At 36.8% G+C, this 19,519-nt stretch overlaps 1 protein-coding gene across 3 annotated transcripts in view; it reads left to right on the top strand.

The window, feature by feature from the left end:
- Nucleotides 1-333: 333 nt before the first annotated feature.
- rps6ka3 (ribosomal protein S6 kinase A3) overlaps nucleotides 334-19,519 on the top strand; it is a 56,951-nt gene continuing 37,765 nt past the window's right edge. The window contains exons 1-2 of one of the 3 annotated variants that reach the window (XM_031896744.1): nucleotides 334-715; nucleotides 14,748-14,801. In XM_031896744.1, coding sequence (XP_031752604.1) covers nucleotides 653-715; nucleotides 14,748-14,801 — 117 coding nt within the window. In that variant the 5' untranslated portion in view covers nucleotides 334-652. The remainder of the gene's footprint in view (nucleotides 716-14,747; nucleotides 14,802-19,519) is intronic. The other 2 variants (XM_031896743.1, XM_031896745.1) reach the window with 2 other exon arrangements.

The following is a 19,519-nucleotide window of genomic DNA, read 5'->3' as shown; positions in this document are numbered from 1 at the left end:
TGTCACTCACAGAGAGAGAGAGAGACCGGAGATATTACATTTATAGAATAAGCACTGCATTTCCCTTACATCCACTGAAGGCATGAGCAAAGCTTACATGAGCTACAAACACTGGCCAAATCTTTCTTTATCGAAGGAGTGTAAAAAGGCATGAATCTGTATACAAGAACGGAAGTCAAGGCTGGGAACCGGGGCTCACCCACCCATATACCCACCCATATACCCACACATATACCCACACACAACCACGACACAGCGTCTAGCTGAAACCTTATTCATTTGCGTAACCGGAGACTCATCTAACATGGGAGGGCAGGCATTCCGCCTATGACGCAATTTTACCCAGAATCCTCTTCCCCCGACTGTCACCTGTACTCCGAACTGAAGGGAGGGGAAGGCCGCCCACTGCATGTGACGTAGGGGTGACGCGCACCGTGCCTTGCTGCGAGCGGCAGGTACCGCTGGGGACGCCATGTTGTGAGAGGAAGTAAAGATCTGTGTGAGTGAGAGAAGGGAGAAGAGCTGTGCTGGAGTGGTTCTGGCTTGCCGCGCAGTACCGGACAGCTCACGGTGACTCTAGGGGGGCGGACTGGAGCTCGGTCACTTTGGTGATTTTTGGGGACAATTGCTGGAATCACATCGGGTTGAAAAGATGCCGCTGGCGCAGCTGGCAGACCCGTGGCAGAAAGTGCCGGTGCAGAAAGTGGGAAGCGAGGTAAGATACAAATAATGGAAGGTGCGGGTATCTCGGCCAGAGAGAGAAGGGGACACAGTCCTTTCACAGGGAAGGGTTCCGCCTGATCGGCACTTATCTCTTTCCATCCCGAATGAGTATGAAAGTGTGAGTGCTTCGGGCTATCTAGTTCGGGCAGTAGTACAGACTCCCTGGCACTCCAGCTTCAACTTTTAGCAGCTCCGTTTCTTACCAGCTGCGTTTCTGAGAGGATGCTGGGAGTAGTAGTAACACAATAGCGGGAGTGCCAGAACATAACTATCTCTGGGCTGTTTAACTCTTTCCATCTTGCAGCACTCACTGACAGCTCTTGGTGGGGAATGCCAAGTAGCAATTGAGTTACAGGGGAACTCCACGCTGAAAATGTTTTTTTTTTGCATAATAATAGAAAATGCTATTCTGAACAACTAACTAATATACATTAAACGTTTTAGTTAAAAGTTATTTTCAAGCATAATTGCTATTGAAAACGGAATCCTTTGCCTTTCTGGTTCTGACTCCAGCTCCTTAACAAACCTGGAGAGTTGACCTGCTACATTGTTTCAACAGTCAGAAACTGATAACATTAAGAGATGTCTATAAAGCCACTGAAAATGTTTAATGTAGAATGGAAAGTTACTTTTGGGTGGGGTTGCCCTTTAAGGACCTGGAGGTAGTGGATTTAAGACGCATTTATATTTTTAGTTCTTTTCTTTTATGTGTTTTTGTCTATTTCTTATTAAGTAAGAGTTCAGCCTCCTATAATATTGTGTGAAGCCATAGAATTAGTAATGTACGTTATAGCTAAATTGGTTATTGGATAACAAATTGCATGTATATGACCCTAGAATTCCAGCCCTTTCTCGGAATGTTTACATTCTATTAATAGAATCTCATTAACCCTCTAAATAATTCTCCACATTATTCATAATGGCTGAAAGAACTGGTAGAAAACTGGCAGCAAATGGCAGAATGTAGCCATGTACAGGTCTGTACTTGTCTCCCCTGCCTTTGGAAACCCACCCCTACCTTTTATAGTTAGTGATAGACCAAGTGGGGTTTATTTTGTGCCATTCACTAAAGGGCAGTTAGACCAAATAAAAAAAATTGTGCTAGTGCACGTATTTATGCCTTGCAACAGGAATGTTTCTGTAGATAAGAGGCTGCAAGAGACTGGCATTTGTAGGTTTTGTAATGTGCAGATGTGGGCAATTAAGACATAAGCTCTGTTGTAAATATAGAAGGACGAAGGGAGGTGTCTTTCACTTTATACTGCAGGGACTAGAAGTGAAATGAAGGAAAGCACACAGGGCAGTGCCTGATAGTGTGCAAGTGAGCAGAGCAAAGGTACTGCGCTGCAGGTAAAGGAGATTTTAGAGATTCAAGGTTGAATGACTAATTGAGGGCTAGGAAAGGAGTGACGATGTGACAAAGTGCTGGCAGCCAATGCCGTTCAGTAATTTGACAGGAAGCGTTCCAAGATAATTTGGCAAGTTTAATACTCATTGTCTTTATAAAACCTCCAATTTAAGGCATGGCGCATACGTCTGCCTTACAGTTTAATTACACACACATATCGGTTCATTTGGGATCAGTTGTTCCTGTTTGGGTAGTGTGTTTGATATATAGAACCTGGCTTTATAATTTATATGTTTAACATTTGAAATCTTGTACATCAGCAGCTTAAGCTGTATGCTCATCTGTTTTATATCCAAAACAAAGGAAATGGAACAGAATACATTGTATCTTTGCACCTGTATTTATAAATATAGTGTGTATCATTTCTAGTAAACACAAACATATTTCTCAAAAACCACCTAAAGGGGTAATGCACACTAAAGACTCAGATTATTGGTATTGCTGCATAGCCCACGCCACCTCTAGCGGAACCTAGGAAATCATCTTTTAGTAACTGGTGGGAAGCTGAAGCACTTCTAGTATTTGTGTGTTCTTGGGTGTACAGGAAGTCCCTAAATAAACTGTCTCTTGCCTCTTCCTGTGCATCAATCTTTGCTCTCTTCTTAGTTGTCTCTGCAGTCACTTTTGAAAGCTACAGAGCTGGTTTGGTCAGTAAAATTACTGTGATTTTCTGGAAAGCTTTCTATATTTTATATGCACTCTGGGTTGGGGGTCTCAAATGTAAATATGCAAATATTTTTTTTATATATATAATATTTACAATTCACAATGCAGATTCCATTGAACAATATATTGCTAACTAATTACTTATGTGTATGCACGCAAATTTCTCTTTTTTTCTATTGCTGTTCTCATTCTTTTACTGAGCCAACAAAATATTCTATTCCTGACCTTTCTCTGACGTTTTTCTCCTTATTCCTCTGTAACCTGATGACCATTGCTGAATGTATTTGCCACCAAATAGGGAATTCTGGGATGGAGGAGGCAGCATTTCTAAGCAAAGGGGCTTTCAGTATGCTATATTTTTATTTTGTATATCTTAAACACGTTTTCTTTTTTATTTTAAAGTGGCACAATATAGATTACCAGTGTTTATCACTCTCCACGTATACATTGTTGAATACAGTTCTCTGGGATGTATGATCATATTATTTGTCAGCTGCTTCTCAGCCGCTTGGATGTTGCTACATCATCCGTGGGCGTTGATGAGTTTGCTGGAAAGGATGGAGAGCATCCAGGGATCTTCATACTACTTTTTTGATGATTGCTAGCATACTACATAAAAATGTCTTTGGACGTGTATATGCCTTCACTTGCACATGCATATATTTGTGTGTACAGGTATAGGACCTGTAATCCAGAATGCTTGGGACCTGGGGGTTTCCAGATAAGGGATCTCTACCGTAATTTGGGTCCTAATACCTTTTTCTACTAGAAACTAGTAATTTGAACATTACTGAAACCTAATAGTATTGTTTTGCCTCCAATAAGGATAACAGGTTTCCAGATAAAGGATCTTATACCTGTATCGTACCAATATAAACGTAGAGCCTTTTGTATATACACTTGCATCTATGAGAGAGCATTCTCAGTTGTTGATGGGTAGGGTTATAACACATAGCTGACAAGAGAGACAGCTGTATCTAATACAGTGTATGCTGTTTAACAATATTTGTCGTTCTGACATTCTGTGAGTGACAAGACCTGAAAGTTGCCTTCATGTAGTGGGAATGTTAAAATGTAGCAAAGGTCAAGAAATAGTGATTCCCTGACTTATATCTGACAAGCTCGGTGCAGCATATCTATATCATGCACACACACCCGCTTTGTAAATTAATATTGATTTTTTTTTAAGAGGCTCTTAGTGAGCACATTTTTTTTTTTTTTTTAAGAATACACATCTTTCTTCTAGATATTTATCACTCAGGCTGTTTAGTCCAGAATCTGTATACCCAGACATTTGAAAAACAATATGCATTAAAGTGATACTGACACCAAAAACAACTCTATGAATATCTACATAAAAGTTACATATAGGTCATGTTGATCATTTTTCACTGATAGGGCTGCTTTTGTAACTAATTGTTACTTGAATTTCCTAAATTTGATTATTTTGCCAGCCTGACTGTCCTTTTTCAATGTATCAATTATAGCTTCTAAAGTTAATGAACTACTGCTGCACAAATATGGCAGCCCCCTCATAGAGGAACATGGGAGATCAGATAGGTAATGTCAAAGCATCGGACAAATACTTTTATGGCAAAATTATAAACAGAATGCAAAGACATTTTTATGATAGATGTAAAAAAAAGGTTTAATTTCTGGTGTCAGTATCTCTTTAACACTGCCTCAACAAAAAAGTGCATTTTATTCTTGTTATGCCTTGTATATGTATTCCGAGAGGAACAAATTGGAATTAATCCTGGATTTGCTGTCAGAATGCTTCTTCTTTCTACAAGCATGCCATATTCTGCTTCTTTGATGGAGGACTAGAAGAAAATAAACTTCTTGTTCTGCAAAATGAAGAAAGTGCTTAATTATATTGCTATGTAGTTATTTTGCTAGGGATATTAATTATTTGTCTTCATACTCCTTAACTAAAACTTACATTGAACACATTATTAAATGCAAAGGGACATTATCTCTTTATAGAAACAATATGACACCTTTGGGGACCCTTGATGATCTAAAATGAAACCCATTTAAAAAAAAACAAAAAAACAAAAAACAGTAATTGTCTGGGCAACAGTAGCATCCACATGCACACAGGCAGATTTTGGCCCAAAAAGGCATAATTACATAGATTCTGTGGGTCATCCATTAACACTGGTCAAATTTGCACCTGCGCAGTATCCCGTGGCATCCCGTTTTCTTTTTACTGTTCTACCTGCAACTGGTTGAAAAAAGTTAATCAAAGATTGGTTGCTATGGGTTAATGCCCAAGTACAAATTTGCCCAATGTTTATAAATGAGTTGCAGTGTTTGGTCAGCCCCTCCAAACTCATATCCGTGTTACAGATAAATGCAAATATATATTTGCACAATAGTCAGAGTTTTGCAGTCACCAACTTGAACTGATGTATGATCAAACTGTTCTGATGACTTTAAATTGAATCTACATTGCACCTTATATGCTATGTCTTGGATAGTTTTGCTATAGTGCCCAAGTCTTTTTGCAATGCTCAAATGGAAAGCTTCTGAAATTTACAAGTTGTGTTGCATTACCATATGTTAGAACAGGACTAAACCTAAAAACCCAGCAAGGGTTGAAATGCCATATTTTATATACTGGACTTACTGCACTGCCCAAAGTTTCAGAATCTCTATAACAGTAATAATTTTAAACCTTCAAAATTGTGCACAGTGGGTCAGAATCTTGGATTTTGTTAGTCGTGTCAGTGACACTCCACATGCTCACTGTTTTCTGGGCAGCTGTTGAGAAGCTAAGCTTAGGGGTTGTAACATCATCAAGGTGAAATTTTAGTTTTCATGCCATAGAAGGTAAAACTACAGGGCGAATGATTATTCATTTCAAATACAGATTCTTCTAGTTTCTGAGCTGTCGTGTAATGAAAATATAAATTACTAGCTAGCTGTTTATTGTGAGTTTCATTTTTTATATATACAGTATATTATGGGTACATTTCCCAAGCTCAGGTAACTGACAGCAGCACAAAGCATGTGGGGGAACTGTAGCAGAAAAGATCATAGGGATCTGTAGGGGGGCAACTTCTGTGGTTGCCTTTGTACAGCATTTCTAGCCTAATTCTTTTATTAAGCTTTTTATTTAGTTCTCATTGCAATATGGTAGGTACCCTTAGTGAATAAAATTCATAGCCTTAAGCTGGCCATACATGCATCGATAATTTCGTACAAAACCTTGTTTTGTATGATATTCGGTGCGTGTTTGGCAGAAAACTGCTGATATCTGTCAAAACCTCGTTTTGTATGATATTCGGTGCGTGTTTGGCAGAAAACTGCTGATATCTGTCGACTTGCCGATCGGGTGGGTTAAAAGATTTTGATCGGGCGCCATTGAAGGCGCCTGCGCAAAATCTGCCTTCAGGGCCTTCAGAAGGAGGTAGAAATCCTATTGTTTCTACCTCCATATCTGACAATTCAGCCCTGAACGTCTGTGGAGGGTGGGAACGATCTTTCGTGTGACCGATGGGGGGTCAGTGTTTATTTGAAAAGTGCACCAACACAGGCTACAGTGCATCGCCATCTTTACCAATGTACCTGCTATTCTCTTTACTGTTCTGGAGAGCCTGCATGCACAGTACATTAAAAAAATCTGAACTTTGAAGTTAAAGGAGACATATTGGATAAAAGAAAAAAAAACTCTAATCTTGTAGGCGGTTATGAATCATATACGGTACTGGTTTTACTTTGCTCTTAAAATAAATACAATCTGTAAAAATGGCCCATTTATTGGAGGTTCCTATAGATCCTATTGGGTTTCAAATGAGGGGTGGGCGTTTATTAACTGTCCCTGCCAGAAGCACAGTAGGAGTGGAATAGCCAATCACAGCCCTGCAGTCACACAACCAAAGACAGGCTACAGTTCCAGAGAATTCAGCCAGCAGGAAGTGGAACAGATGGGCAGGACTAGTAGGGTTTTGGGGGAATTTCTCAATCAGTCCGAAACACAACTTTTTCATGCACAATCCTTCTATATTTAGAGGGGTATAATTTATTGGTACGTTCATAATTTTAACATGATACGTCTCCTTTAAAGTTTTTTTTCGCATTTTTACTCTACTGCACATTCATACTATTCAGGAAAGGACCAAGGTTCCCAAGTACAACAGCAGAGAGAGCTAGGTGTTCAAGGCATAGTATTCTGGGCTGATAAACTTTTCAGCAAATAGGAACATTGTTCTGGCATCTTAAGTAAGCTAATATATTTACGCTGAGCTTAATATTGGCACCCCCAGTAGAGTTGAGTTGACTTGTATTTTAAAGGGGTGGTTCACCCTTGTTACTTTTAGTATATTATAAAAAAAATTCTATTCCTAGCAGCTTTGCACTTGGTCTTCATTTTTTTTTATAGTTTTTGAATTATTTGCCTTTCTCTTCTACATCTTTCTAGCTTTTAAACGGGGGTCACTGACCCCTGCAGCCAAAAAAACCTATTGCTCTGTGAGGCTACAATTTTATCATTATTATGTAAACACGGCCCTAGCAACCAGATAGCTGCTGAAATCGCAAACTAGAGAGCTGCGAAACATAAAGCCAAATAACTGAAAATCCATAAAAAATAAACATTTGCAAATTGTCTTAGAATATCAATGGCTGTGTCATGCTAAAACTTAATTTAAAGGTAAACAATTCCTTTAATTCTTCTTAAAAAAACAAACATTTAAATAAACCTAATGGGATTGTTTTGCCACCTTTATTAATTAATGCAGCTCCCTCTAAGATGAAAGCCTTTCACATGTAAAACAGGGCTGATTCTGTCAAGAAATACTATTTAATGTTCTAAGTTAGATCTGTTTGTCTATGATCTGCAAAATTGTTTTTAACATATTCTTATTTTAATTACATGCAATAAATTGTGTTTTCTTTACATTCTTTTTAGGCTTACATGTGTTTTGAATATCATTTATGGATTTACGGATTATTCTCTGGTGTCTGTTATGAGTAAGAGGATTAACTGCTTTACAGCATTGTTATAGGAACATAGGTATTCTTAGAAAAACATGATTTATTGTATCATGCTGCCTGTTTCCCATTTAACTTGGTGCAAAATGCTCAAACCAGAAGGGGATATTTTTTTTCTCTTTTTATATCTTTTTAGTTTTAAAAGTTGTATCTTATATGGTACATTATCTTATTTCTAGCTTTGACGGCTAGAAATAACTATTTATATTCATATATTCATAGCTATGGGATCCCTTATCCGGAAACCAGTTATCAAGAAAACTGCAAGTTATGGGAAGGACATATTGCCATTCAGGAGACTACATACCTAAGCAGCAATGGCTGCTGCTTTTACTGGATTAAACTAAAACATTTATTTTGACTGTGGGGTAATTTAACCAAGCATTAGTTTGTGACACTGCAGTTTCTCTCTCGTACCTGACAGGAAAAGTGGTTTAAAAACAATAGCCATTAAAGAGAAAACTTGTTCTGTATGTTTAAATAAATTACCTCTTTCAGAAACTGCTGATTGGTTGGGTCAGTGGTCATGTGATATTCCTGTATATTTTTTTTTTTTAATTAATTTATATTATTGTTATTTTTTTTCCCTGTACATCCATAATCACACCTTCTTTTAAATTATTACCATGGTGAATCTGTCTGCTACCACAGGGAATCATATAAGAAACAGATTTCCTACTATTCATTGATGGCTTCCATGGCAACGGATGATCCTTTTACCTTCTTTCTTATAAAACAAGTGATACGGCTTCATTTTAGCCTTTTTTTTATAGTATATGTAGCGTGAGTCTTGGATGCATGTGTAATTCATCTACGTCTTAAAAATGGAGCAAAGGCTCAGCAGAATGATCTTCCTTAGATTTAGTCTTGAGAATATAAGAGCGGTAAGTAGATTGTTGGTTTTCCAATGTTCTTTTCTGTTCTGACAACTAGTTATATTTAATATAAATTTGTTCATTTGGTGGTTTGCTCTACTACAGACCAGTATGAGACACGGTGCAAATTCTTTGACATTGAATTTCTTACTTTTTATCAGTCAGAAAGAACAGCCTATCCTTTTATCAGCTTGCTAGACAGAGTTTTTGTTTTTCTCTGTTAAGGTCCCATATACTTAAGGGCTGGTAACACCATAAAATTAATATTCATTTATTTATTTTGCATTTCTTGCCAATAAATGGTCTGTTTTTATATGAAATAGCCACAAATGCCGTTTGACTAATATTAATCTTCCTATGTAAGAACCTCATGGCTGCACATCAGCTTATTTATATAAATTATTTGAAAGCAAACTCACAGGTTTTACTGGTGTAGGGTAACTGTGCATATATTTAATTGCGTACAAAATCCTTTAATGTGTTGATGTAACTTGTACTCAGAATTATGGGATGTCCAGCAACCATAGACTCTTTTTTAAGCAAATAATTTAAATATTTAAAAAGTATTTCCTTTTTCTCTGTAATAATAAAACAGTACTTTGAACATGATCCCAACTAAGCTATAATGAATCCTTATTGGAGGCAAAACAGTCATGCTGGGTTTACAAATTACAAATTTTAGGGTAAGACACCCTACAGTTGTAAGCAATAGATTTTTCAATGGAATTTGCACTGCAAATTTTAAATAATATATAATTATATGTATATATACAGTTTTATTAAAAATAAACTAATGCAATTTCTTCCTATTTTCTCTATTAGAATAAGTCTGTTTGCTCTTTATTCCAGATTCCCCTCTAACAGTACACTGACCAATTGTTGATATATTTTTAGTGAAGTAATGGTATTTGCACATCTGAGCTATGCTTTGTTCAGTGTTTATTTCATGGTAAACCAAGCAGGCTTCCTGCAATTCTACTTGTCCACTCTTATTTCATGGATAACATTTAACTTAGCAAGTGAGGCACCTGTTGTGTTTTACTGAGTATTTATAGTAGAATAAAAGCAAATTCTTTCTCACCTCTTATTCACTATATTATTATGTTTTTAGACAGCAGAAATGGACTTCTTTACAGTTTCACGTGTAATATCTGAGGCAGTAATATACACAGACAGGTTACTCTCAAGTTAATATACTGTAGTTTTATTAAAAACACAAAGAGAATAGAAAAGCTTACAAGACAGTCCTCAGCTTAAGTGTAAAAAAAATTCTATATTCAGCCAGTAACTGCCAAGTCACATTTTCCTGTCACCACTTTCCAGAGCTGATTCCTCCGATTCACTTTTGTTTATTTGATCTTTGGCATCTGCACTCTGTTGTCCCAGTAATTTCTGGATCTCAAGGTGACCATCATTGTTGCCTACCTAAAAATTTAAAATGTGTTCTTTGTTTCAGAGGTTGCTTGAAATGTTTCAACCTTACTGTTTACCTAAGAAGTGGAATAAGTATGTTAATCTAATAGTTTACCTCACAAGGACCAAACATGGAGTAGCTTCAGTTTCCCTGTGGTCTCTTGCCCCCCTTGCAGTCAGTGTATGACTTAATTTTACTGTCGTGCTATAATAACTGTTTTGTAAAATTCTGTAGAAATTCAGGTTCACGCTCTCCAAACTGCAGTTTTATATAAAAAGTGAAACTGTAGAAGCTGGGAAGGAAAATACAAGCACAGCAATCTTGCCTTAAAGGAACAGTAACATAAAAAAATTAAAGTGTTTTAAAGTAATTAAAATACAACGTGCTGTTGCTCTGCAAAAAAATGGTGTTTTTGCTTCAGAAAAGCTACTATATAAATAAGCTGCTGTGTAACCATGGGGGCAGCCATTCAAGCTGGAAAAAAGGAGAAAAGGCACAGGTTACATAGCAGATAACTAGTAGATAAGCCCCATATAATGGGGGTTTGTCTGTTATCTGCTAAGTAACCTGTGCCTTTTCTCCTTTGAATGGCTGCCCCCATGCCTACACAGCAGCTTACTTATATAAACTACAGTAGTCTTTCTGAGGCAAACACACCAGTTGTAGCAATGCAGGGCTACAGTACATTATATTGTTATTACTTTTATACACTTTCATTTTTTGGTGTTACTGTTCCTTTAACCTGCAGCTGTAAGGGCAGATGCCACAGAAGAAGCTGCCAGCTTAAGAACTTGTTAAGGACATGTAAAATTAGTAAATTGTGTGCTCAGTGGTGCAGTACTCAATCCAGGTTGACCAAAATCTTGTCTGAAAGACAAGTGGAGGCAGGTAAAGACAATATAAACACAAAAAAAGGAATTAATCTATACTTTTCAGGGTACTTCTCTAAGTACAGGTATTAGATCCATTATCCAGAAACCTGTTATCCACAAAGTTCCGGATTATGGGAAGGCCATCTCCCATAGTCTCCATTATAAGCAAATAATTCTAATTTTTAAAGATGTTTTTTAACCGATAGTTGCAGTCTAAAGGTGGCCATACACGGGCCGGTTGTACCTGCCTATATCGGTCCCTTAGACCGATTCAGCATCTTATCGGCCCATGTAGGGGCACAAACGACGGACCTGCCCGACCGATATCCGGGCTGAAATTGGACAGATATCAATCGGGCAGGTTAAAAGATTTAGTCTGATTGGGCTAGTTGATGCGGTCCCTGAAACAACTGCGCCTATTACCAGCGTTCTAAGTCGATCATTTGGCCCCATGGCTAAACGACTGAATTAGCCTAAATTCGCCCAATATCGCCGACCTGTAGGTGGGGATATTGGGAGAAGATCTGCTCGCTTGGCGACCTCGCCAAGCGAGCGGATCTTAACGTGTATGGGCACCTTTATACCGTAATGTCTCAGAAACCACCTAAAAATAGAAAACTAATATAAAGTGCTCAGAGGGTTACTCTGAGAAAGTTTTCATTAATCTATTTGCTTAATTTGATCACCTTTAAACACTGTTCTCACCAGATGGCAAACATGGTTTAGGAGCAGATGGTAAAATCCTTGGATTAAACAACATATAATGCATTCAAACTAAAATCAACAGGTGGTAGTTGAGGTTTCTGTGGATAAGCCCTTGAATTTTAGTGTAATGGAAATGGGCTATGCAGATCCAACTAAAACAGCTGGAATGCACAAATAGAGATTACCAGTCCTTTATTATATCTAATTATGCCCAATCTTAATTAGATTGATATTCTCACCTTCCCAGATTCACAGCTGTTTTCTTCTATAGCTATGAAGCCCATCAGTGGTATTGCTGGAATTGTCACATTATTTATAACTTGTTAGAATGAAATGCTTTTTAGGTATTTTTTTATTGAGCTAGAACATATGTTGGTGTCAAACGACCTCACTGTGCACATAGGGTGGGATGTAGGGCCAAAAAGTTTCAGCCTGAAATCTGCCATGGGTGCGACACAGCCCTGTTGCTTCTGCTCTGTTTATTGTTAATATAAAATGAATATTTTTGTGGGTAAATTCTCAAAGTCTGTTGGATTAATTGTAAAATTCAATAATGAGAATTTGAAAAGAAATTAATGAGATATGGATACTAATCATAATTTGCTTATAGAAACTTGTGTAACTTTTTAATATACTTGCAGAATTAACTTTCTGTTCTTTTGTTTTTGTGTGGCTGCGAAATACGTGGTGCAATAGAAGACTGCTTAAATTAAACACACTGGTTTCATTTTAAATAGTATTTACTATAATATCCACAGCTCTTGTTGTTTTATTAAATGGAATTCTAACAGAAGTAATGCATATTTGATGTTGTATTGATATTAATATTGCAACCCAAAAATAAAATTTTTACTCATAAGAGAAAAGTCTAAAGTATATTTCTATAATCTAATGGTCATGAGTTTTGAAACAATGTTTCATTATAATGGACTTGTCTTTGCTTGAGGAGCACTGGCTTAGTAGCGGAGAAAGGTATAAGCAAATGCTTCATTTACTCGCAATTACATTTACAACTTTAAAACCACTGAAAATTTGTAACAAATTTTTTTGGGAAGTTGTTTGGAATTTTTTTTTTTTTATTGAGTAAAATGTTATTTTTGAGATTACATCTCCTTTAAGTGAAAAAATACACAAATGATGGGAAGCAAATAACTGAGAATTAATATTGTTTATAGCGTGTGTTTGTAAAAATCTTTCTGTCAAACATCCTATTGTAAAACCTAGGTCATTTTTGCTTCTTTAAAAACCTCTGGTCTTTCCACTAGCTGTTGGGACAGTGTTGCAGAGATTTGCATGTGCTGACGTTGCTTCCAGAAAACTTCTGTATTTGGTGGTCCATTTTTGTAAGATTGCATGGCCTTTGCTGCTCTGGGAAATAGATATTGTTCAGCTTGTAACTGCCTATTAAGGATACTGTCACTTCTGGGTGATGGTCAATTCAAAGGCTTGTCTATTTATTTAAGAGAATGGTTGAAGATGTTGCTGTTTCACACAGTCTAAAGGTGCGCATACATGGGAGGATTTGCTCATTTGGCAAGGTCGCCAAGCAAGCAAATATTCTCTCGATATGTGATATTGGTCTAATTTGATCCTTTGGCCCTATGGCCAAGCAGTCGAATTACAATGGCGGACATAGGCACAGTCAGATTGGGGACTGCGTCAGCAATCCCCAATTTGATGAAAAAATCAAACCTGCCAAATTGAGATTTAGATGATTTTAGGCCAGATCTCATTTGGGGGAGGGGTGCCCATACACAGTCAGATAAACTGCAGAATCTGTCTGAAGGACCCAAAAAATCGAAAATCTGCCCATGTATGGCCACCGTAAGTGGAAATTATTTGCTCCCAACAGGTGCAAATAACAAAACAATCACTACTACACTTCACCTGGAACGGCATATGAAGAAAGCCCAAAAGTAGCACCCCATAACTATACAATACATCTGCTTGTAGAAAGTATTTTTGTAAGGATGGTTGCTTTGTCTTTAAAGAGCAAGGAAAGGCTACTACTGTAGCCCTTAATATAGTGTAGAGCTCCCTTGCCTAAAGTAAATCGCCAAATTTGTTTTTTAAAATACTGGTCACATTTCCCAAAAATTTGCTTGTAACTTGTGTATTTGCAGCCTGTCACAGCTGCCATCTTACACCGCTCGCACACCCTCCCCCCGACCCCGTGATCAAACACTGCCGCTCGCACCCAACCCCCCAGTGCCGATTAACCCCCCCTCACCGCTCGCACCCCGCCGTTCGCTTCCTCTTGCCTGCGCTGCTGTGTCAAAGAGAGGAGGGGAGCGTGCCGCCTTCTCCAGCAAAGCGCATGCGGCACCTTACGTGTCCTGGTCACAGAGTCACTGAGGGAGTGATGCATTATGGGAATCCTCTTTATCCAGCTCGGCATTTTTTATTCCTGTTTGGCTTCAGATCTTCTGAACAGGTGAAATATGGGGAGACTTAAGGGCACTATTGAGACAGCTGAAGCTATGCCTGCAGCTTAAGATTAACTCTTTATTAGCCTTTCCTTCTCCTTTAAAGAATGAAAGGTAATTAGGCTACCTACACACCATATGTAGGTCTTATCCTCCTTTTGTAGAATGCCTTTTCCTTTTACAAATGTTCTTTCTTAAGGAAGAAATTATTACCTGAATTAAGTTGCTTTTCTAATATGTTGCGGCTGCCATGTCTCTGACCTTGACATCACTTCCCCTCTATGATTATATATTATATATCATATCGCTGAAGCCAAAATTTCCCAGGAACCATGGTAAAATATTTCAGAATAAATTTAGCATGAAACAGGACTCCATTAATCATGTACAATAATAGTGGATTCCCTTAGTAGCATATTTGAAGCTGGTTGTTACTTTCAAGAGAAGGTTGAGTTACACATTGCGAATATTTTAGCCATACTATGTATATTTTTGTACATATTACAGGCCCTATATCAGCTATACATGTGCCTGTATTGATTACCTGTTGTTTTCTAAGGTATGCACATAGTATAAATGCTACCAGGTCAGTTGGATGTTCTTTTAATACTACATGATGCATCTGAAAGGTAAACATTGTCTTTGTAATGTTATTTACAGAATGGGCAGCAGTTTGCAGATGAATCAATGTGTGATGAAGACAATGAGAACAATGTAAGTAGTTTTCTTAATGAAATATTTTACTGACTTCTCAATTCATGCTAAAGGATGCTATGTTTAAATGATTTCTAGTTTTATTTTTATGCATGTTATTGCTGGGCACTTTTCTCGTAATACATATGACTTAACCATATACTCTATTTATAAAAGCACATTTCAATCTGACATGGAGTTGATTCTTGTGTCTTGCTAAGCTGTTTATCGCAAACACTCTAGAACAGATACTGTTAAGGGCATCCGCTTTTCTTTTAATGATAATATTAAACATGATATTGTTCATGTAAAAATGCATACAGGTAAACCGTTTGGCTTAAAGTTGAAGTATTTTTTTCATTCTTTCATAAATTTAATATACATTATTTATTGAATAGTTTAAATAGCACTGTAGGTCAGGTCGCTCATTATAAGTGCACTTTTCCAGTTTAAAAAAATTGAATTGAAATATTGAAGAAAAAAAAACCCATGGGGGATTTAAACGGGCACTCAAATCACATTTTTTAAAAAAATGGTGAAATTCCTTTATCTGTGCTCCTGAATTCCTCACAGATTTCACTGGTCACAAACCCCACCCATTTAAACACATATCGTAACATTGTTTCATGTATTTTTTACTGCAATACATATCACAGGTTAAAGAAGGGACAAGATTAACTTGCGTACTATGTTCAATCTATATCTAATTTTAAATCAATGTTTTTGACATCTGATAAAGAATTCATATGATTTTTAGCATCTGTAATGGTATACTGAATTAATATTAAGCATATGAGGTGTTTGCAAAACCAAAAGCAAAACAGCATGCACTCGTTGGACTCCAATGAAGCGGATAAAAAATTCAAAAACTTTATTGGTGGTCAAGGCCTAACGCGTTTCGTGTGTCTGCACACGTGTTCATAGGCACACAATACTAAGGCACTTCCAGTTTAAAAAGCATATGCAAGCAGCATCATCAATGATGTCATTTCCTTATAGAATTAAAATTAAAACCAATATAAATACACCAGCAATAAAGTAATACAAACATCCATTATGTACATCAATTGTTAGATTTATCAAGTTCAAATCAATAAATAATTCATTTAAGTTAAGTTTACATTAATGGGCGATCAAATGAAAGAAGAGGGAGGGGAGAAAAGAAGAAAAAAAAGGAGCAAGTTATATATGACAGCTCAAATCCCACCTAACATTAAGTCCTTGTGGTTTCTGTTTATTGAGCAAAAAAAATCCGCTTAGCTTCAAGTTTTAATAATTTCTTTGCAATGTTGCCTCCTCTATTATTTGTAATAACCTTATCAATGCCTTGAACTCGTAACATAAATATGTTTCCTCCATTACAGAGTTTAAAGTGTCTTCCCACTGTTGTTAATTCGCTTTTAGAGGCAATCTGGTTTATATGTTCTCTTATGCAATTTTTTTAAAGGCCTGGTTGTGCATCCTACATATTGGATATTACACTTCATACAAGTTAGTAGATACACTGAAGCTGTTGTGTTACAATTAATGTAGCTGTTTATCTTAGAGTTTTTTCCTGTGCTTGTACTTGTACGTGAAACATTTTGATACAGATACATTAAGTGATACAACGTGAGGACCCACGTCGATACATCCCTTTCACTTGTAGCTAATTGCCTCTTACTCTATCATGTTTAAATTCACTTGGTGATAGCATGTTACCTAATGTGAGTGCTCTTCTACTGACTAATTTGCATCCCTCTCTTAGGACATGTCGTAGTTTAGGATCATTATACAGAATAGGGAGATGTTTCTTAATTATATACTTGACTGAATTAAATTGACTACTATATGGGGTGATAAACATAACTGCATTTTTATTCTTTTTTGTTTTATATTTAAGTATTTCTAAGTTACGAATGCCTTTAAATACATGTTTTGGATGACAGGAAGCTGCGTGTAATACAGTGTTCCCTGTGTATTCTTCCTTAAAAATAATGGTAACCACTTTTGAATCTAAATGTGAAAATGTGTTATCTTAAAAAGAGATACTAGTCTCATTCAAGTGGCCTGTTAAATTTAAATTGTTGTAATTAAAAAGTAGGTAAAAATAGACCCTTCACCTTTCCATACAAATATAAGGTCATCTATGTAATGTTTATAGACAACAATGGCCTCAGTGTTGGTGTCACTACCTTCATAAATGCGAATTTCGCACCCATTGAGGTCCCACATCTCTGAAGGTAGTAGACGCCATCAAATTGAACAAAATTGTGATATAATAAACTATCTGTTGCTTCCAAAATGAAATCTTTAGTAGCGATTGAATAATCACAGTATTTATCTAGATGATATGCTATGGCAAATAGACCCTTTTCGTGAGGTATACAGGAGTAGAGACTGGTTATGTATATGTATACATATGTGTATGTGTATGTATATTATATGAGGTGTTTGGCCTTGTAGAATATTTATATCATACATTGTTATCATATAGCAATTGGTAGACTTACTTTCATACCAGAGCATTCCCTAAAAGCACGGTGTCCGTGTTTTTCTTGGTATGCAAAATGGCAATATTGCTTTATTTTGTTTCTGGAGAGAGGGTTCAATCCTATCTATGTTGTGATTCAGATTTGAGTTAAAACAGGTAAAATGGGGGGAGAGCTTTGGCTTAACGATGAATAATGGCCTTTTTTGGTACAGCTATTCTTTAAAGAATCTGTGTAGTAAGTCCCAAGGTTGCCTGTTCAGAGGTTACAGGAGTATGTTTAAGAAGATGAAATTTTCATAGACTATGTACAATATGTGTTTCCCTGTGTATGGTGTGGTTGGAAATGATATTTGGCTGAACATTGACCAGATATCCATTGGGTATGTTTAAATTGATGTGGCCTCCACCCAATGGGTCCCGCATATGTCTTGGTATGGATGTACAAATCAGGCAAAGATCTGCTTGTCTGGCAACCTTGCCAAACAAGTGGATAAACACCGACAATTTAGACCTAGATCTAAATCTAGAATTGAACCTAATGTGACCAATAGATTTTGTTGCTTGTCCACTTAGATGGTAAGCTTGAGGTCACTGGGACTTATTTCTTCCTATGTTTTTTAAAGCTTAGCACTTAATTGAAAATATATTTCTTGTTTCTTGTATTTACTATTTTATATTCTCTGTTTGTAATCTAGTCATTTGTATAGAAGTAGTGCTATAAAGAAAAATATCCATACATACTATTAGAGGTAGTATACAAATAGAGGGGGAGAAGTGGCTGTCCGTGCATAGTATATCACACATTTTAGGTGATCTTTGGAGTAGGGATTATTTCAAGTGTGTTTTATACAGTTAAAATCTTACTGCTTAGCTTTAAAGGGTTGTCCACCTTTGACTTAACTTTTAGTGTGATGTAGTTTCAATAATTTTTATTGGGACTTTTTAAACATTATAGCCAAATAAAGGCATTAAAATATTTTCAAACATTAATATTTACATTATGCAGAAAAATAATCTGCAGTACAAATAATAACAGCCGTTTAAAATTTATACATTCAGTATTGGTTAAAATATGATATAATATAATTTTATATTGTTGCTTAAGAAATTTGTTATGTACGCGTATATTTATACCCGTATACTAATCACGCATTGAAAATGCATAAGTTCAAATGTGCAAAACGCGTATAAACTGACACTACTGAGATCCTAGGGGTCGCATCCATCTAAGGATTGATTGAACATAGTCAAGCTGTATCGTTTGCTTCACCAAAAATATAGAGCAATATTTTTACTATAATAAATTGATATATCCCAATAAGGAAGTATACATACAGTAAAAACTACAACTACACCTAATACTACAACTAATGAAGTTGTATTCAGGTGCTAAGAGTTAAGAACAGTACGCTTCGCTCATAAATTATTGTGTTATGCAGAGTACACAACTGGAAAAGTCTCTATCTCTGTGAGAGGGTTTATAGGATGAATTGGATTTATTAGATTTATGGGATTTATAACCTCTAATTAAGATCATTCAATTTAGTATCTGGATATATCAAATGCAATAAACTTGATCTCACCAGAAAGGACTGTAAATTTCCTGATCTGATTGCCCAGGTTTTTTCTGCATTGAGATTAAACTCTACAGTTTTAAGAATATCTTCAATCTTTGGAATTATTTTATATTTCCAATTTTCTGCTATTTTACACCTGGTAACCACAAAAATGTGATTTAAAATCAGTCTCTCCTTGGGAGGCAAGTCCATGGTCTTTATGTGGAGAACTTTTAGTATGATGTAGAGCAGGGATCTCCAACCTTTTATACCCATGAGCCACATTTAAATGGAAAAAGGGTTGGGGAGCTATAATTGGCTACTTAAAGAGCAAGGAAAGGCTTCTACTATAGCACCTAGTATGTTGTACAGCCCCCTTTCCTGTAGCAAATCGCCAACTTTATTTTTTTTAAATAATACTAACTTCTCCCCAAAATTTCCTTTTAACTTCACAGTATGTGTAGTCTATCACGGCCGCCATCTTGGATTTCCAAACACCTGCGCTCGCAATCCCCCCCCCCCCCCCAGGTCACCACACACCTGTGCTCACCTGTCCTTTCGGCTGTTCTGCTTTCCTGTTCTGTGTTCCTGTGTGTCTCAGTGAAGGGGAACGGAGGGGAGCGCGCCTGCTTCTGTCAATGAAAATCAGCAAAGCGCATGCGCCGCCTACAGTGTTCCGGTCACATAGTCAGTGCAGGAGCCATGCATTA

Source organism: Xenopus tropicalis, chromosome 2 (assembly GCF_000004195.4).
Source record: "Xenopus tropicalis strain Nigerian chromosome 2, UCB_Xtro_10.0, whole genome shotgun sequence".
Lineage (NCBI taxonomy): Eukaryota > Metazoa > Chordata > Amphibia > Anura > Pipidae > Xenopus > Xenopus tropicalis.
The sequence above is the reverse complement of the archived record's forward strand: the minus strand, read 5'-3'. Positions and strand labels throughout refer to the sequence as shown.